At 34.1% G+C, this 21723-nt stretch overlaps 1 protein-coding gene across 3 annotated transcripts; it reads right to left on the bottom strand.

Moving 5' to 3' along the window:
* Positions 1 to 5327: 5327 nt before the first annotated feature.
* LOC134242483 (uncharacterized) lies at positions 5328 to 10473 on the bottom strand. 3 transcript variants are annotated; one of them, XM_062724571.1, is made up of 7 exons: positions 10110 to 10473; positions 8601 to 8698; positions 6827 to 6981; positions 6625 to 6737; positions 6374 to 6513; positions 5936 to 6132; positions 5328 to 5596 (listed from the first exon to the last, which is right to left on the bottom strand). In XM_062724571.1, exons 1-7 carry the CDS (start codon positions 10229 to 10231, stop codon positions 5510 to 5512), a joined length of 912 nt encoding a protein of 303 aa, XP_062580555.1. In that variant the 5' UTR covers positions 10232 to 10473; the 3' UTR covers positions 5328 to 5509. The 3 variants fall into 3 exon arrangements, with proteins under 3 accessions (XP_062580555.1, XP_062580557.1, XP_062580556.1); XM_062724573.1 differs by lacking the exon at positions 10110 to 10473 and adding an exon at positions 9118 to 9381; XM_062724572.1 differs by lacking the exons at positions 8601 to 8698; positions 10110 to 10473 and adding an exon at positions 7838 to 8107.
* Between the last annotated feature and the right edge of the window lie 11250 nt (positions 10474 to 21723).

Here is a 21723-nt window from a genome sequence, read left to right as displayed (position 1 = left end):
ACAATTTATGTTCCCCTTCACCCATAGATGCTTTGTGCGAAAATTGGTTGAAATTGGATAATCGGTTTCAGAGAAGAAGCAGAAAATGTTCAAATGTTAACGCACGACGAACGACGCACGATGACGGACAACAACGGATAGCAATAGGTCACCTGAGATTACTCAGGTGACCTAAAAATCCTAGGTAGTGCTGGATGACAGACGAAGTTGGCAACCTTGTTATTTATAGAGTGGGTTACGAATTTTTATAAACTGTTTTTTTTGTGATTTTTCGGTGTAATGGTATGGATTACATCACAAATATGTTACTAAAGGAAAATTTATGTAAAAAAAAAAATGAAAAAGGCCCGGGGGTCTATAATGGGGGAGAGGGGGTGTCTGTCCTCAAGCACCTCTGAGCAAAAAGTGGTCGAAATTATTCCAGTTTATCCTTTAAGCATTTTGGCCTTATAAATTGTAAAACGACAATGCTCCTGCCACGTGACTATTTTTTTTTTCGTAAGAAAGATGGCAGGCGCCGAATTTACAATACATGTGATAATGCTGAAAAAAGTAAGTCAATTGCAGTCGTCATATGGATAATGATGAAAAACTGACATATAACATCTTAGTATCACTGTCCCTTACTGTCTGTTCAAAAATATCTCACTAGATCGTCTAGTAACACAAAAAGAGCATTTCTTTCCATAACAATGTCGAAGTGCAATGTGTATCAATAATTTCAGTAAACTATAAGATAATAAAATATATGAACAATAAAACATTTCTAATAAATTTACAACTGGATAATACTTTACACTACTTTAAATTACTCCACAAGCCTGTAAGTATTATGCAATATTCCAATGTCCACCCCACCCCCACCCCCTTCATATTATATGGTGACTAACGACTATAACATAACAATAATCTGGATTCAACCCCCATGCACAACAAAGTTAAGTACTAAGTCATATAAAATTACAGTTCTTTTTAATTTACTGAAAATTTGGGTAAAATTGATAGGTACATGAACTCCTGTGCTCATATGGAGACGTGCCACCACTTAATTGCCGGTAGAGAGATGCAAATTTTTGTCCTGCAATCGACACTTAGGGCCATTGAGCAGGGACGGATCTTTTTCTTGCCAGCACCTACTGCGACACGGTACCTCGGTTTATGCGGTATCATCCGAAGAACCAGTGTCCACGTCGCACAGTGGGATTCGAACCCGCGACGTAAGGATCAACTTCTTATTCTGCGACTCTAGAGCAGACGCTCTAACCAATGCGCTAAGCGGGCGACGTCAAAGATAGAAGTGGGATTATTTGTCATAAACGTTGATTGTTTCTCCACAAGATCGGGCTGTGGTGAGAAGGATATGCAGATAACGAACAGTATGCAATGTAAAAAAAACAATACAAAATATGAGCAGAGGAAACACGGACCTCCGTGTCATTCGATTGCACTTTAGAGTGCAGTGTGTTTCATAGGAAACGGGCCTTGGGACTTTCGCATGACCATCGGAATTTGGCTAGGTACCGAATAAATAATAACATTCGGAGTTTGGCGAGACCACTGTATCTTGGCGTCATCATCGGACTTGAGGTTTTGCATATGTATATTGACTGTGGAATTTTATAACAGACGTGTCAGTATTTGAAACAACGAAACGGCTCCATCAAACTCGGGGCAGTTGTCTACGAACAAGAGTATGAACAACCCTCTCATCCATTTGCGCAATTCTGACTCAAATGAACTCCAAATTGAGCTTAACATCTAGTATGTGATTAAAATTTAAATTTTGGACAAAAATATAGATCTATGCCCTTTATTTAGAGCATATCCTCAACCAGAAGTCTCTGTCGAGACTGTAGCTCTACTGGTTTGTACTTATAACAAAGGATGAGAAAAGAAGCTATTGCCATCAGACCAAAACTGTTTAAGGAGTAGCATTTTAAAGGGAATTTCACAGACATTTCTATTTTTAGTAACAATGTTCATCAAATCAAAAACCGATGTACTACTTTGTGTATCTTATTGTAGTCTACTTGTGTGCCAAGTAATATTGAAATCAGACCAAAACTGTAGAAGGAGTAGCGTTTTAAAGGAATTTCACAGAAAATTCTATTTTTAGTAACCATGGCAACACTGTTCATCGAAATCAGAAACCGATGCACTATTTTATGTATCTTAGTGTAGTCTACTTGTGTGCGAAGTTATATTGAAATCAGATCAAAACTATAGGAACAGTAACATTCTAAACAAATTTCACAGAAAATTCTATTTCTAGTAACCATGGCAACACTTTTCATCGAAATCAAAAACCGATGCACTATTTAATGTATCCTAGTGTAGTCTACTTGTGTGCAAAGTTATATTGAAATCATATCAAAACTGTAGGAGGAGTAGCATTTTAAAGGAATTTCACAGAAAGTTCTATTTTTAGTAACCATGGCAACACCGTTCATCGAAATCAAAAATTGATGCATTTTTTAATGTATCTTGGTGTAGTCTACTTGTGTGCCAAGTTATATTAAAATCAGACCAAAACTGTAGGAGTAGCGTTTTGAAAAATTGTTTACAGACAGACGGACAGACAGATGGACGGACGACGGACACCTTACTATCGCATAAGCTCTTCTGGTCTCTGACCAGTAGAGCTAAAAATCGAGTTTTTAATCGGATCGGATACTATTTACCATGCATCGGACAGACGGTATTTGGACCGGAAAAACATACATTTATCCCAATGCTTTAAAGTCCTTGATATGGATATATTTTTATCTTTTATCCAAGAAGTAACCCTTATCTTAAATTTAATTGACGATATAGTTGCACAAATGTAGAACGACTCAAGATACCTCTCTGCCTTAAAATTGCTTTAAAATGCTTGTAATGCAGTAATTCGCGCCTTTTTCTCATGGGTTATCATACCCTGGTTGGTAGAAATAAATTGAGTCAGATTCTAGACGTCATGTATCAATAAATTGTATTTTGATTGAAAATAAAGAGTTTTTATTTTCTATTTCCGCCAAAAACAGCTGTCAGTTGGGTTTTGTATGAAAATGGTAGTGCTTACCTTTGCATCGGAAAATGTCCGATACATATGGTTAATTTGTGTCCGATGTACGGAGAAATGAACATACTAGTAAAAACCAGCTCTGAAAAGAATTATACGAACATAAAAGTGAATTTTTAAAAATATTTATGTAAAATTACCAATCTTTGACAAAATTCACCAAAGTCTGATATGTTCCATTGCAGTTGAATTCAAAGACCGATAACTCTAAAAATTGCAAAATCATATATTTCTGGTTATTCCCCTTTGATGATGTAAAATATGACGTAACTTCAAAGCCATTTTCGGTGTATTTTTTTTTTCAAAACATGGTAATAATAATAGGTATCATTAACAAATTTAAATCTTCAGCTTCAAGACAGAAATCAAAGTACTGAAAGTACTGAAAGCCGGGCTTAAGAACAGCACACAGGTGAAAAGAACAGGTTTCAGTTAAAGTATGAATGATATAAGGAATTATTAGATGCAGCGAATGAAAAAGCATCGTTAAATTTTATATAAGAACAATAGGTTTGACTTTGATGAAGTATAAGGGTGATTTTATCTTTTTATTTTTGAGCTTTATATACTTGTTCTTTATTGTTATTGAGCATTTTTTTTCTTGCCTTATGCCATGGCGTCAGGCACTACTTAGGATCAATATTTCCTACGTCCGAAGCTAAGAGGTCACAGTTAGCCAGCAAAATTTTGTGCATGCTGATTATCATCGAATTTTGTTACCTGCGTTTCAACAACAACAGTTAGCAGAAAAATGATCATATTACTGATAGACTGAGGATGTATTTAAACATGCATACAATCGCAATATGTCGTCCCCAACTTCGTTCGGGACGACATAATGACTAGAGAGTCTGCTATTGCAAGCAATAGCGTATGTTTCCCGAGAATTTTCATTTTGTCATCAGTAATACTATGCCCATTTGCTAAGCTTGGACAACCATCAACTCGTATCAGTCCTTTCGGTACTTTGATTTTAAAATCGGAGCTAAGCGCATGTGCATGCATATGCAAGTTATAAATCCCATCCTGTTTGGTTCAAAACTAGAGTAGTTATAGCCATTTAAAGTTATAGCCATTTAAAGTTTTAGGCAATCAGATTGCAGTGCACATGCATGCACATGTTTTCATGATTATTGTTATATATCATATTGTAGTAATGCATGACTTATTTAAAATTTCAATGTATTTCATCAAAAAAGAAATAGATATTAAAATTTTTGTTTCAGCCAATCAGAGCAAAGTGCACGTGCATGCACATCATTTCGTGCTAATCTGACAATGTCATATTATCTACACTATTAATATATCCTTATATAATATCCTTATGAAATGAGCATTTCATCAAAAAAGTGTAAAAGTTAAAGCAATATTCAGTATACGTCATTTAATGTTGCACGCATCCGCACGTAAATGCGTATGCACACAAAATGACCTTTGTTCCATACATCTACACAACATGCCTATTAGCCTTAAAAAGGTTTTAGCTCAATTGGATGGACATTTTTCTAGAACTCAAACTTGGACAACCATCAAACCTATCTGTACTTTCAGTACTTTGATTTAAAAATCGAAGTTCAAGAATTTTGACTTTTCCCCCCTTTCCATGGAAACTAATAAAAGCTTCGAATTTTTAAATCCAATGGGCACAATTAAAGAACCTAATCATTACATCCACAAAATTTCATGACGAATGTGCAAGGGTCTATGCCTACAAGTTTTTGGGATTTTAGTTCATGTAGAATAGTACTTGATGCAACAGATATCACCCAGGATGTTCCAGGGAATGATATGAGATTGCAGGCCAGCACATACAGCGGATACAAAAATTCTCACACTGTTAAAAGTGTTACAGGTGTTGCACCTAATGGTGCTTTGGTATTTATTACTAAATTGCACCCTGGCAGCAAATCTGATGTTGCAATTGTAGAACATTGTAAAGTCTTAGAACAGTTATCTCCAGGTGATATGATCTTAGCAGACAAAGGGTTCACTATTCACAAGTTGCTGCCCCCAAGGAGTACATCTAAATATTCCTCCCTTTCCAGTGAGGTCCAACTATGTCAAAGAATTGCTAAGTCACGCATACATGTTGAAAGAGCAAATGAGCGTATTAAGAATTATGAAATTTCAAGGCATGTTCCGCAGCAATTTAGATATATTTCTACAAAAGTCTTTCAATTATGCTGTGTTTTAGTCAATTTTCAGGATCCCCTTATGCAGGAAATTGCTCAGAATTTTGCAAGTGTAGATAACTAAGATATTAAAATTAAAATGTTTTCACCATGTTTAATGTTATATCTTATAGCTGTTGTAAATACGGGAGAAATTTACAGAAATAAAAGTCTGTCAAAACAGATATGTTGATCTCCCAATTGATGTCTTTGTTAATTCTCACAATCGCACAGTCTTTTGGTGTCCAGACCATAAAATCACACAAGGATTTCCCAATTATATGAAGCTGTCCTTGCACTTGATCATAGTATTGGTGGTTCTCTCATAGCTTGAAGGACTTGACTCCATTAAAATCCTGAACCTCTATATGAAAAAAATATATATGTTGAAGATTTTTAAAGAATAAGAATTTTCATTGGTGCCTCAATCATTAATATAAGACAAAACTATTTAACTAATAAATATTTACATGTATAAGTATTTTGTTCCTTACTGTACAATAAAGTGAGAAGGCAAATCATCTGCCTTGAGGACTAACATTACAACAGAAGGAAAAAACTTTTTTAACAATTGCTAAATTGTACTTAAATTTATCCAAACTAATATATTGGAATTATTTAAAGTAATATCTCAGTACATGAAACGTATTCAAACAAATACATACACACTATTACCGGTATTACCTAGGCAGACATCGTGTACTTTTTCAATAGCTTCTGGAATTGTCATATTCTTTGCTGAAAAGGGGCATTTCACCTCCAGTATTTCTGGCTTAACGTTTGACATCTCTAATATGTCAGCGAGTCCTGGATTCTGATAGCTGAATCCGAATGCAGCAGGACAACGAATGAGTCCATCGGGGCTTGACCCAAGAACCCCATTACAGTGTAGCCAGATACCTAATATGAACAGTATTATAAAGTTTCAAAATAGCATTAATATGCAACACTCTGATTTTCTTATGCATTGATGACTTGTTATAAATAGAATATACAAACAGTATATTTATATTCATTATCTTCAACTTCAGTTTAATAACTGAATTTTAAATAAATTAGCTCAAGAAAAATTTTTATTTATCATCAATTTTTATTTGCTTTAAAGAAATTGAAATTTTGCTTAGGAAAGAAATGTACCAACCTGTTGGCTCTACAACTGCATCCCCAAAAGTTCTATACTTTTCAATTGCGACTTTTTCATTGCACGTCCCCCAAATAATGGCATCCTTCTTTGACAGATCATAAGCTGAGCATAATCTTTTGTATAAGGAGACAGGATATCTGTTATATAAGGAGCAAACTTTCAATATTTTTGATTTTATAATTAACTGCTTTTACAAGTATCATTTATAATTACATATACATATAAAGGCATGTAAACTACCAGTATACCTATTTCTCTTGATCGCTGCCAAAACACAACCAAAGTTTGAAGCTGTTGATCTATTCTTCCTAACAGATGACCACATGCAATTTTCCTTTTGACCAGTGGTAAGACAGGCAATCTAAAACATGACAAAAATCTTAAAACTTAAACAACATTCATAATGAAACAGAATACATTCTATTCATTATGCAACTCATTTGTCTTTACCTGTTGGATTTCTTGCTCATTTATCATTAATTTTTGCTTCATCCAAGCGATTGGATTCTCTGCAGAAATAAATTCCTGGCTAGAGATGAGGTCTTCAACTAGAGGCACTGCAAGTGTGGGCACAGGCGGCTCGGGGGATAGTATCCAATGCATTGCTGTTGATTTAATTAAACAAAAAAATTAAACCCTCAGTGAAAAAGACAACAAATACTCAATAAACCTGTATTGCAGTTACATCACCAATTCTTAATACTGGTATATATGTTAAATATTTTTTCAAACTTATTCTATTTACTACTTCAAATAAATTTTGGATTTCAATATGTATACATGTGAAAAGAATGTACAAATAACTTCCTTTAAGTATGTATGAGAAATAGGGTGAATAATATTTAAACATTTTACTAAAGGTTGCAGTTGAGTTGAAGTTTTATATTACGTCACGATCTTCTAGTTTGACAGATGCGTTCAAGATAAATAGTATACGCCTCCTAACCGCAAGCTTTACGACTGGAACTTTCTTCTAATCCCTGATTGTTTGCTTGTACAACAAACTATTTCTGTGTCAAGGTTGATAATATGAGTTTATCAATCACATGAATTGTTTACGCTGAATGCATCTGTCAAAAAAGATTGTGACTTGATGCAAAACTTCACACTGAATTGAAATTGATAGTATAAATGTATAATTAAAAGTTTAAAACAAAGTCAACACAAAAACAAAAGAGACAAGAACAAAACTAAACATGTAAAAGACAAAAAAAGCAAAAAGAATGGAAAGACTGCACATCTTGTCAGAATTTCAGTCCAATGTCAAATAAGCCATTAAATATCTGAAGTCCAAAGTCCGGGTGTAATGAAATAGTTAGGTGTTTTGTGAATTTATATATATATATATATACATGTGTGTATATGCATTCTATCCTATCACAGTATAAATTTTCAAAAAAGTAACAATAGAATAAACTGGTAAACAATGTGACACTAAAATAAAACACCAGATATATTAACCTGAAAATCTCCCTACAGTTGTCAATTTCTGATATAGGAACTCCCTGTCCCTATCATTGACTGGCCTATTTGTTGCCCTAGTAATTTTTGACAAAAGTTGAAAAATGGAGCATAATACAACACTGAATGGTTTTACATATACCATGCTAGCTGCAGATCTGTAGCTTGCTGGTCTGAAAAAATTAGGATGGACGACCAGAGAGATACAGTTCCATCCATTGAAAAAAGTGTATATTGCCCATAAAAAATATGCTATTTCTCTATTTTTTATATTTTCACTTTTGGGGTACTGTCATTTTTTAATATTTTGCACCATTCATGAAACAGTCATAATAAATGCATACCTGTAATTTATAAACCTGTCATGTGCAGGAAAAAGTTCTTCCATCGTCTTAGTTTGACGAGGTGGCGCACTCTGGATGCTTAATCCAACTCTGGTGTACATCAGTTTTGCTGACATTTTTGTACCTGTATCAACATGTTCCATAAATTTACTAAGTTATATTATAGTCTTGGGGCCTAAAGTTAGATTTTATAGTTACAAGTATGCTTATATATGCCAAGGTAGTGGACTTGGAGGTTCCAGGGCACGAATAGTACCCTGCTACCTACAGTCACATGGTGAACTGCACACTTGTATATACCGGGTATATATATTGGTGTGCATGTTTTGATATAATTTCTATTTAACATTAAATTTGGTAAAGCATACCTAAAACAGACCAAGTGAATTTACATATTACATAAATTGCATATAAATTACCCATAGAGAAGAATGCTGGCTTTATGGTGACATTTGTCCATCCCATGTACACATTCACAGGTACTCTGTTCAACTGTGTAGTTAGAACCAAGAGTAATCTAATAAAATAAAAAAAAAATAACCACCTAGAATTTTACTTATATTATCTGATACTATCAATTTTAAAAGTAAAAAGCATGTTTACATGGAAACTTGAAAATTGTGGAGAGAGAAAAAAAAAAGAATTGTAAATTAATTTATTACTATGTATTAAGACATTGCATAGACACTTTCAGTCAAGGAAATTCGGAAAGAGGTTTGTTCTGGATTTATTGCATAGGCAGGATAAAACATATAACGTGCGAGTACATCCATTATTGCCGAGTACCCATTATTGACGATTTTCGTTTTTACGTTTAAAAATCTGTCAAACGGTATTTATTTGGAAATTTTTTGCAAAATACATAAATTACACAATTTTTCCAAACCCCAAATCGTCTCGGAGAAAGAAAAAGTTGTTTAGAATTAATAAACTCACCATTGATATATCAAGTCTTTGAAAACGCACAAAAAAGCAGTCGTGCGACAGGACATGCCATAGAATTTTCGGCTAGCTTTCCATTTTCCTGACAGAATCAGTCATGTTTTGGTGCAAATCAAATGAATATTCTCCTGCATGCAATGATACTAAACGAAATTATCCATGGTAATTTTTCTACTTGCATTATTTAACGAAAATTACGACGAGTATGAAGCGTCTGCTGTACGACGCCATTTTTGTTTTATACGGGAGCGGATCACCAAATCCACCACATGCACCTGTTCTTAATAAATCTGCAATAGGTTATTTTTATCGATTTATTTTTGCTCATATCGCTTCAAAATTATATGGACAACTTTTTAAAATAGTATAACAAGGTGAAAGTGTCTTATTTAATTTTTTTTAAATTAAAATATATATAAATGGGAAAATAAATGGGAAAATGAGGAAAAAATTCACAAGTTCTGGATGACATGAGAGTACAAAGACATATCCTGGATTCATCCTTGGAGAAACAATATACTCAATAACTTGCTCCACATTTTTTTTTCTTCAAGAGATAAAAAAAATAAATATTATGAAAAATGGAGTTCTATTGAAGATGGGGATGCAAGCTACTTTTCTTCAAAAACCCCTTTTACAACTCCCAAGTCATTTTATGGCTATAAAAAATGGAAACTAAAACCCATACAGGGGCTGGAGGGTCTAAATTCATACTTTATAATTGAACAAAATAGAGAAAAGTTACTTCCATTTACAGTTACAACATTTCTTTACATACTCCTATATATTTATAATTCTTCACATAAAACTGTAAAGCTTTGATTAAGCAGCCATAGGCAGAGGTCTGTATGACATTCATTCAACTCCTTAAAATTTCTTCAGATACTGTAGTCAACCATTTATTTGGTCATTGGCAAGGCAAAGACTTAAAAAAAAAACTTTTCTTTAATTCTTCCAAAAATCTCAAAGAAATGGGATGAACTTACAGTAACCTGTAGCTCCGGTCTCGCATGGAGGCTTGCACAATTCCCCTTATAAACTGCGCATCTTTGTCATTCACAAACTTTAAAACGTGGTCAGATTGTACGGCAGTCTCCGATTTCCGCATAAGTTTCGTTGTACCAGCTGTATAATTTGACCATGGAGAACGCCATACCGCAATCGCGTATACCTAATACCTTGTGTAATATGGCGTCTTCTTTGTTTATCTCCAGAAACGAAATCTGGCGATGTCTAGGGGGCACTGTGTAGGCCTAACACCTGCATCATTAGGGACTCCTCGGCTGATTAGGTTTGCCGAATGAGTGGAAAATTTAGCCTGGTACCCTGTCTCACCATTGCCGAGGCAGTGACGCAGACGTGACGCAGAGTAAACGAAGCAAAACAGGGACAGGGAACCAGGCTATGCGTAGGAATTTGTTAAAAGTTCTCTACTAAGAACAAATGTATTTTTGATAACTGCACAATAATAATTACAGTACAGTTTATATTCACATTTAACTAATCAGATTATGAGTATAAATTGTTTCAACAGCGATTACAAGTAGATACACTATATTTCAGAACGTCAGTTTAATTTGGCGACTATTGGGTCAACATCCTGCCTTGAACAGGAAGTTGAACAGGATCCCATAAGCCGGCTATTGCTCTTTGAGCAATAAGCCCGGCTAAAAACACGGAACTATTAAGTTGAAAGAGAGTTTATTGTCTAAAGTTGTCCGAAGCATGGTGAATTCACCCTATTGAAATTAAGAACAACGCGTCGACCGCGTGGCACAGTGGTTAGAGCGTCTGTTCTAGAGTCAGGAATTGATCCTTACGTCGCGGGTCCGAATCCCAATATGTTACTTTGAGACTGTGTAAAACTAGGTCCCGTATAACAGTAGGTGCTGGCACGAAAAATATCCTTCACTGTTCAAGGACTCCGCCAGTGCCGAGTATAGGACAAAATATGCAGCTCTCCACCAGTAAGTTTGAGTGAAGAGGTATATTGACGTTACAACAACATACAAACCAGCACAAAACCCCATCTTTCTAGGATCGACCGCAACACAGAAGTGACCTCAATCTTGGTAGTATAACTGCTCAAATCATGTGCACGTGACTGTCGCATCACATGACGATTGTAATCAGAATATCCAATCGTCCTCAAAATGATAACAACCATGAAATTTTACATTTGTCAGGTTTTGAAAGTACTTAAAAGAAACGTCATCGTGATTAAGAATGTATTGTTTAATCACAATATCCATTTGGCACATTCAGAAATGAATTCGGGAAAGTTGATTGATACTGGTGCATAGTATAAAATAAGACGGCCAATACATTATTGCAATGTGTTTAAACACATAAACATTATGCAAATATTAATTTTTTCATATGGGTTTTAAAAAGTTTAATATTGCATTCAACAATGTTGATAAATTTAAAAAAAATCATTTGTTTCACGAAAAATAAACTTCTCTAGTTGCCCATGGCTCCTCCCTAAGGGGCCCTCCCAAAATAATTTTGTTGGTTATGTCATTGCTATGTGAACACTGTATACAAAGCTATCCATTATTCTTACGAGTTTATACAATTATAACTTTTTGATGAGGTCAATCCCTAGAGATGTAGACCTTAGAGAAAGCTTACTGACCGAACACGAAGTGCGAGGTCGATATGCTTTCTCTGAGGTCTATATCTCTAAGGATTGTACAGAAACAAAAGACTACAATTGTTTTATTTATTTATTTATTTATATCAGTTAATAAGAAATGTCTTAAAACCATGTTTCAAATAACTCAGTACCTTCTCAGATAAGGCATTGTTATTTCATTTGCATTATGACGTCACAGTAATAAATAGCGGTATTATATTAATAGTTCAAAGTCAATAGCAAGTCTTTTTAAATACTGGTACTAAAAGGTTGTTCTAAATTCATAAGTATCATCCACATTTTCATACAAATTACTATACTTTTTCTGAAATAAAATCCTGAAATCAGATACATTGCTGGCCAAGTGCATCCATATGTACATTGTAGTTTCAGTAGATTTTTTGTCCCCCGCTTTCGCGAAAGCGAGGGGACATTAAATCTCATTCGTCTCTCCGTCTGTCCGTCAGTCTGTCCGTTCGTCACGAAAACTTTAACCTTGCCCATAACTTTTGATGAAGTGGAGCTATGACTTTAATATTTCACATGTGTATTCTTTGTGACAAGACCTTTCTTTGGGTACCACCAAATTTTACCTTGACCTTGGAGTTTGACCCACTTTTACACAAAAATTCCCAACTTTTACTTTGGCCATAACTTTTGAATGGTAGACACTAGGACTTTTATATTTCACTTATGTATTCCTTGTGACAAAGCCTTTCATTGGATACCAACAACCTTGATCTATTGACCTTGACGATTTCTGTACTTGTGAAAAACCTTTGGCTATAATTTTTAAATGGTAAGGGATAGGGCTTTCATACTTCACATACGTAATCCTTGTGAGAAGACCCTTCATTGGATACAAAGAACTTTGACCTTGACCTTGGAGTTTAACTTATTTTTAAAAAGCAAACCTTGACCATAACTTTTAAAGGGTTAGGGCTAAGGCTTTCATGTTTCACATATTTAATCCATGTGACAGGATCTTTCATTGGATTTCAAGAATGACCTTGACCTTGGAGTTTGACCCACTCTTAATAAAAAAAATCTTTGGGTAATAATATATTTATTTTGCATTTCAGAAAAGTTTAATCTTCGCTATGTTGCCATTAGGGGCCCTCAGTGTTTCACAAACACATCTTGTTCCTTATATTGAGAAGAGATATGGCTTTCATATGGCTTGACATGTGCATTACCTGTGACAAAATATTTCCAAGCACGCTTTGATTTGTGATCTATTGACCTTGACCTTCAGATTGAATTTTAAATTTCTAAATGACATATATGATAGGGCGTTCATATTTGAGACAATATGTCATAAAAAATGTTATCTCATCCACAAAGACACCGAAAGCGGGGGACCACAATACTTTGAATTTTTGTGTATTGATATCGGGTAATACAGTCTTATAATGAGGTTTTCCTAGTTGCACATGACATTAATGCAAAAGTTCAATCCAGCAGTATCGGTTTTTAGAATTTCCAGTTTATAAAGACTATTGTGACGTTGGCACTGTTGTTGCTTTACAGAAGAACGTTTCCAATTTTAGAAACAGCAGGTTTATAAATTTTAAAATAGAAACATCCAGTCTATTACACTTTTTATACTTGATCATGTGATCCAGCGTGAGCCAATCAGATAGGTGGCAGCAATAGAGAAAAATAATTATATAAATTATAATTGTTTTATTGACTAGCTAAATTCATTTGAAAGGAAGCAAGATATCCCCGGCAATAGTTGACCTAAAATGTACCTGTCAAAGAGAATCTTTGCAACTTCTGTATTATTATTGAGACGGATCGGTCTTCAGCTTCGTCCATCGATCTTATTGATCACCGATATAAATTATGTTTTTGTTTTGTCTAGAGTTTGCTTCTTCTTTTTTGTGTTTTCTGGCCGATTGTCAATTTACCTTCGGGCATGGTTTCGATTTTGTTGATGCCGACATCTTTCCCAGTATCATGCACTAATAGTGACTATACGCATAGGTATTTTTTTTCCAAATGAGTTCACATCCGAGGTCATATGCTATCATTTTTGTGACGGATCACGATCCATGCGTTTTGATTTATCACCTACTTAGGGTCATCATCATTTAAATTTCTTATATGAAATAAAGATTGAAAACCACCAAAATACGGCATGATACAATGGTGTCAGAAGTGGAATACTTTGGATCAAGTGGATGCTGATGGTGTTGTGTAATTGAAGACCAGTGGAGGCGAATCTTTTTGAGAATATTAGACAATGTGAATCTTTGTTTTGTTTCTTTGATTGAGTTTATGTACCCTAAAACCTTGATAATAAGATGGATTTAATAATAAGCCACCTATTTCTTGCATTGAAAATTATTCGAAAATAAGCCTGTTTTGAAAATAAGCCAGTCACGGCAATGTTTAGGAAAGAAGTTAAACTAAAATGTGTTTCTTTTTTAAAGCCTAACTCTTAGCTTATATTCTCTTTTTTAACTTTTTTCTTGGAGTAGAAGTACGTCTTGCAGTCGTTATTGCTGAAAACTCACTGTTTTAAAAAGGGAATTAAAGACACTGGAGCATTTAACTCTTGCAGAAGTTTACCTGGATCTTTTATTTTTAGAAACTGTGCAACAGGTTATTTTCAAAATATCAATTACAAGTTATTGTATTGATGATAAGCTGTGATAATGCTCTCGTCGCTTACCAGTTTTTTTGTACTGATAATAAGTCGCGTTTTGAAAATAAGACGGTTTTGAAAATAAGCCCCCATTTTCTTAACAAAACTTAAGATAAGCCGCGGCTTTTTTTTCAAGGTTTTAGGATATTACCATTTCTAATGTCCAAACCTAAGATTTCGAAGTCGATTCAACAACTTAATCCTGAAGTAAATGGTAAACGTAAGATTGCAACACCAGTTTTATTGTCAGACAGTAAAGGTTTATACTTAAAGAGGGAAATTACCACAGATTTGGAAAAAGAAATTCTATTCTGGTGTAAAAGTGGAGAACGAACAAGCGATGCAACTGACTGGTTAAAAAGAAATATTAATTCAAAAATAAGATATTATGTATACATCTGTATGTATGGTTAGGAACTTTTGATTTGGCCATTAAGTCTGCAAAATTCACATCCATTAGAACTTTTGAAGGATGACGGTGTTGAATACTGAAAGAGAAAATTTGTAGACTGAAGTAATTAATTTTATAAAGAAGCTCAAAGAAATTCTGGAAGTTCTAGTTTATTCTATTTCAAAGTGGAACAAAGCAAAGAAACACAAAGACCCGTCCAAATTTAAAGAAGACGATAAACTGTGGAGACACAGACTGAAAAACTGAACCAAATTATCCGTGAGTTGAATAAAAATGCTCGATCCTCAAAGTTCTCGCTCGATCTCTTGAGAAAAAGAAAGGTGAAGAAGGGCAAGAAGAGTGTACGAACTACATGTATATAACGATGGTATACATCCTTGTTCGTCGTTCGCAAAACTGTGGTAAAAACCAGAAGTCTCTGTCGAGACTGAAGCTCTACTGGTTTGTACTTATAGCAAAGGAAGAGAAAAGTACTTAGGCAGTTGGAAATTGAAACTTTTCAACAGCAATAAATAGAATAATGATTCTTGATTAAGTCTCTTTATGTTCTTAGTGTAGTCTACTTGCATGCCACATTATATTATAATCAGACTAAAACTGTATTTGGAGTAGCATTTTGAGAGTATTTAACAGAAATTTCTATTTTTAGTAACCATGGCAACACCATTCATTGAAGTGAAAAAATGACATATAGAATTATGTACCTTAGTGTAGTCTACTTGTGTGCCAAGTTATACTGAAATAAGACCAAAACTGTAGTAGGTGTAGCATTTTGAAAGCATTTCACAGAAATTTCTATTTTTAGTAACAACAGCAACACCATTCATCGAAATCAAAAACCGATAAACAGAATTATGCATCTTAGTGTAGTCTACTTGTGTGCCAAGTTATATTGAAATCAGACCAAAACTGTAGGAGGAGTAGCATTTTGAAAGAATTTCACAGAAATTTCTATTTTTAGTAACCATGGCAACACCGTTCATTGAAGTGAAAAAATGATATACAGAATTATGTACCTTAGTGTAGTCTACTTGTGTGCCAAGTTATATTGAAATCAGACCAAAACTGTAGGAGATGTAGCATTTTGAAAGCATTTGACAGAAATTTCTATTTTTAGTAACAACAGCAAAACCGTTCATCGAAATCAAAATCGATACACAGAATTATGTATCTTAGTGTAGTCTACATGTGTGCCAAGTTATATTGAAATCAGACCAAAACTGTAGGAGGAGTAGCATTTTGAAAGAATTTCACAGAAATTTCTATTTTTAGTAACCATGACAACACCGTTCATTGAAATCAAAAACCGATATACAGAATTATGTATCTTAGTGTAGTCTACTTGTGTGCCAAGTTATAATGAAATCAGACCAAAACTGTAGGGGGAGTAGCATTTTGAAAGAATTTCACAGAAATTTCTATTTTTAGTAACCACGGCAACACCGTTCATCGAAATCAAAAACCGATACACAGAATTATGTATCTTAGTGTAGTCTACTTGTGTGCCAAGTTATATTGAAATCAGACCAAAACTGTAGGAGGAGTAGCATTTTGAAAGAATTTGACAGAAATTTCTATTTTTAGTAACCACGGCAACACCGTTTATTGAAATCAAAAACTGATACACAGAATTATGTATCTTAGTGTAGTCTACTTGTGTGCCAAGTTATATTGAAATCAGACCAAAACTGTAGGAGGAGTAGCATTTTGAAAGAATTTGACAGAAATTTCTATTTTTAGTAACCACGGCAACACCGTTCATTGAAATCAAAAACCGATACACAGAATTATGTATCTTAGTGTAGTCTACTTGTGTGCCAAGTTATAATGAAATCAGACCAAAATTGTAGGAGGAGTAGCACTTTGAAAAATTGTTTACAGACAGACGGACGGATGACGGACGCATTACTATCGCATAAGCTCTTCTGGTCTCTGACCAGTAGAGCTAAAAATGACTAACGTCTTTGGTCGTAAATGACTGTTATAGTGATTAGTCTGTAACAATCACCATATCACATTTACATTACTGTCTGGGAAGAATTACCGATGTACGATAGAAATGTATTTTCTTTAACAACAATCACTTTGCTACAATTGAAAAACGTTTTATTTGCAATTTAAGAGCCATTCTCTGTAACGATTTGAAATGTTATAAAGGAGCTGTGGCACGCATAGTCTCAGAATTTCTCCAAACTCTCTATGATAAAAGTCGTTAATACCCTAAACTGAAATCAGGCAAAAATCGGTTGCTATGTTTTATAGTTACCATGGCAACATGTCTTAAAGTTCGAAAAATGGCATTTTTCAACATGTTTAGAGCCCAATAGTTAACATTTGCTTCAAAGCAAACAATTGGCAATGACTGTTTCCAAAAGTTGAAGGTCAGATGTCTCAAATGCATGATAAACATGTTTGGTAAATCAACTATTGCATACGTTACTATGGTAACAAAGTATTCAAAAGTAAAAAAAAAACTATTCATTGAATTTTATAAAGTCATACACGTAAAACTAAAAAGCAATTATAGGATGAAATGTGACCAAATAATAGAAAAAAGAGCCTTGAAACACATACCAAGAACAAAATATGATATTTCATTTTGGTTGGCAATGGTTGCCAAGGTTTTTATACCACAGAGAGCCTTCAAAGTAACAATCTTTATGTTTAAATCTGATCCTATGTTTTAAAAAAGCACATTTCCTCATAACTAATGATCAGTTTTATAAGATGTTGGTGTGCTCCAAGTTTTCCCATTTGAAAAAAATCAGATTAGATTCTTTTAATAGATCGTTGCTATGGAAATAAGCAGAAAATATATGCTTAAAAACCTGAAAAATATTTTTCTTTCCTTGGATACGTACCCTTAAATGTAGATTCCCAAAACTTTTATGATCGATATTTATTTACAGCTAACTTGACTTTTAATTTTGACTATCATCCAATCTCTAAGTGGATGCAAGAAGTTTGCACACAGGGTTTAATATTGATATAAAGTTCACAAAATCGAACATTTTCCCCTCTTGTTAACCATAGCAACAGTGTTGTTTTATTTATCAAATTTTATCAATATATGATATTCAACTTCAGTTCTATCAGATAAGTACTATTCAAGCTGACTTCTTGATTAAATGGCAATTTAATTCTTAATGCAGCGAAAAATAATTCACTTTTAAGCACTGGTACTTCGTTTCCATGGTAACACTGCAAAGTAGCAATTATACCCAATTTTTCTTATGGTTTTCGTGTTGGAAGGTCCTAAGGATGCATATTTGCAGGTCTTGAATTTTCATGTTTTTCCTCAAGACAGTAGCATTAACTCAATCTTAGTTACTGGTTTTGCGTGGTTACACTGTGTTACCATGGCAACCATAAAAGTTATTTGTAGAATAATATTGCTTATACTTATATACTTAAGGTCAAACATTTTCATTGTTTTTCTCAAGTAGTTGATTGAGTTTGAGCATGTTACACCTATCATTAGTGAATACGGAGTGTTTTTCAGCATATTTCAGCATTTTAAATGTATTCCAAATGTACCCCTAATTACCACTTACTAAGAGATATATTTTAAACAGTTTCTTTACAGTATAAGTGACATCAAGGTGTCATTTTTTGTGAGAATGGTTTGTTTGCTTTTTCTAGTTTTTATTAAGCCACAGATTTAAAGTGGCTGAAAATCTCGATTTTTCAAACTTTTCCGGCTGTTGCCATAGCAACCGAAACACATAGCAACGAATTTTTGTTTGATATTTGTTTCTGGTGTCAAGTACTAAGCATGGGTGAAGTTTCATCAAAATCGGTGACCATGCGTGGCAACGAAGTTTAAGTGGTTACAGAGAATGGTTATTAATAATTATTTAACATTGATTTAAAATAAAATTTGATTAAAAATTGTTTCAATTAAGATTTATTATCACTGTAATGCGTTGGGCCACTTGTTTTATTCCATGTCACTTGTGGTGACTGTTTTTTTTTTCAATTAATGGTTGCGCGATTTTTCCTTTATTGGCAAACTGCTCTTTAAAAAGTGATTGGCATATTTATTTGTCTTCTGTAAAATATTTTCATTGTTATCAATAAATAGTTCAAGTGGATAGACAGTGTTTAAGATTTCTCTTTGTAATCCAGATATCTGTTCAAAAAAAAAGAAGAAACCTTAATTCAATAATTCATCGTCCAAAAAGTGTTATTTACATGATAGTGAATAATTTTTCACAACAAATCCATAATCCCCTAGTAATATTTTCTAAAAGATTACCTACATCTGTGAAGGTGTTGATTTATATATTTTTTAGAAAGTATACTAAGTACAGGGAAGACGAAGAAGGTAACCTACCAATACTTTCGTACCTTAATTACAAAAGAAGATAAAGTCTTGATAATTAGACTATTAGTAATAATCACAGGAGTTCGCGTACCTATCAATTATACCGAAATTTTCATTAAATAAAAAAATACGTAATACGTATAATAACTAGTGCTAATTGTAACGGGGACCGTTACAGATGTTCCCCAAACGCTCCCCAACTCCCTTTTGGTACCATATTCCCTGTTATCTCTATCAAATAAGAAATACTTTATGGAATTTAGACTTAATCAAGGTCTTCCAAGAAAAATACAAAATATATTTAAAAAATAGGCATTGCACGCGTGTTCATGTGCGTAACGACCATATTATCTTGTCTACACTATCTTAAATTTTAATTATATCAAAGCATTTAATCCAAAAGTATTTAAAAAATGCACTCATTCGAGTGTATTTTTTATTTTACTCATTTCACGTGCACGCACGTGCATAATGACTACACCTTCTTGTAGGAGTCCCTTATATTTATCCAAGTTCTAAATCTCATCCTGTTTGGTTGAAAAACAAGAGAGTTATAGCCATTTGAAGTTTCAGCCAATCAGATTGCAGCACACGTGCATGCGCGTGATTTCATGAATATTTTCTATATCATATTTTAGGATATCTTAATGCATGACTATGTTTTAAATTTCAAAGCATTTCGTCAAAAAACAAAGGAGATATAGCCATTTAAAGTTTTAGCCAATCAGATTACAGCACGTGCGCATGCGCATGCTTTTATTAAAATTTTAATATATCATGCTGTAGATCTTCATAATGTAGGACCATGTTCAAAATTTCAAAAGATTATGACAAGAAACAAGAAAGATATTGAGACTTTAGTTTCAGCCAATCAGAGCAAAGCGCACGTGCATGCGCGTGAGATCTTGCTATTTTGACCATGCCATCTTGTCTATACTACCAATGTATCCTTACATTATGAGTTTCAAAGCATTTTATCAAAAAATAGAAAAGTTCCGACTATATCTATTATATTGGTTATTTCAAGTGTTGCACGTGCGCGCTCTTGCAAGCACGTGCGCGCAAAATGACCTTGATTCCGCAAATCTGCATAACATGTCTACTTACCCTAAAAAGGTTTTACCTACCTCGGACAAACAGTTTACAAGATCATTCCCGGACAAAAAAGTACCCAGGAAGAAGAAGAAGAAAAATAATAATAATAATAATAATAACTAGTGCTAATTGTAACGGGGACCGTTACAGATGTTCCCCAAACGCTCCCCAACTCCCTTTTGGTGCCATATTAACTGTAAGCTTCATTAAACAAGACAAACTCTATGCATCTGAGATTTTAGCAACATTTACAAAGAAGTGTACAAAAATCATTTAAACTTTAGCATTGCACGCGTGCACATGTGAATGCATTTGCGTCATGACCATATCATCTTGTCTACACAATCTATATTTTTAATACACTCAATATTAAAGTATTTAATCCAAAAATATTTTAAAAAACACGCTTATTCAATTGTATGTTTGATTTTACTCATTTTACGTGCACGCACGTGCATACATGAGCATGGTGACCATACCTTTATGTAGAAGTCCATTACATCTATTTATGTTCTAAATTCCACCCCGTTTGGGTGAAAACTAAGGGAGTTATAGCTGTTTAAAGTTTCAGCCAATCAGATTGCAGCACATGTACACGCACGTGTATGCATGTGCATGGTGACCATACCTACTTGAAGAAGTCCATTATATCTATCTATGTTCCAAATCCCATCCTGTTTGGTTGAAAACCAAGGGAGTTATAGTTGTTTAAAGTTTCAGCCAATCAGATTGCAGCGCACGTGCATGCACGTGTTTTCATGATGATTGCTTTATTTCATGTTGTAGGATATCCTAATGCATGGCTATGTTCAAAATTTCAAAGGATTTCGTCAAAAAACAAGAAAGATATTGAGACTTTAGTTTCAGCCAATCAGAGCGAAGTGCACGTGCATGCGCGTGAGATCTTGCTATTTTCACCATGTCGTCATGTCTATACTACTAATATATCCTCACATTATGAGTTTCATAGCATTTCATCTAAAAAAAGAACAGTTGTGGCTATATCTATTATATTGGTCAATTCACGTGTTGCACGTGCACGCTCTTGCAAGCACGTGCGCGCAAAATGACCTTGATTCCGCAAATCTACATAACATGTCTACTAACCCTAAAAAGGTTTTACCTACATCGGACGAACAGTTTACAAGATCATTCCCGGACAAAAAAGTTCCAGGAAGAAGAAGAAGAAGAAAAATAACTAGATCTTTTTGTCGTTCAACAAAAACGGAGGGCTTTTCGACCCCTAAAAAGAAGAATCTTATATTACACATTAAAAAAAACCCAAATAATACAATATCGCAAAAGTTCTTTTGAAATCAATATTGAATAGAAAACATAACGATTCTCTTTGTCCACCAGTGTCTACTCAAAGAGAAATAACTCTTCCATCAACATTTAAAACATACGAAAATGTACTGTTTTTCAGTCCATTAAAACTCTTATAAGGGGTCAAAAAGTGACCCCACGGCCAATAT

The sequence above is a fragment of the Saccostrea cucullata genome, unplaced genomic scaffold (assembly GCF_032062105.1).
Source record: "Saccostrea cucullata isolate Sc308-1 unplaced genomic scaffold, CSIRO_AGI_Scuc_v1 ctg2810, whole genome shotgun sequence".
Classification (NCBI taxonomy): domain Eukaryota; kingdom Metazoa; phylum Mollusca; class Bivalvia; order Ostreida; family Ostreidae; genus Saccostrea; species Saccostrea cuccullata.
This window is presented reverse-complemented; position numbering and strand designations above follow the sequence as displayed.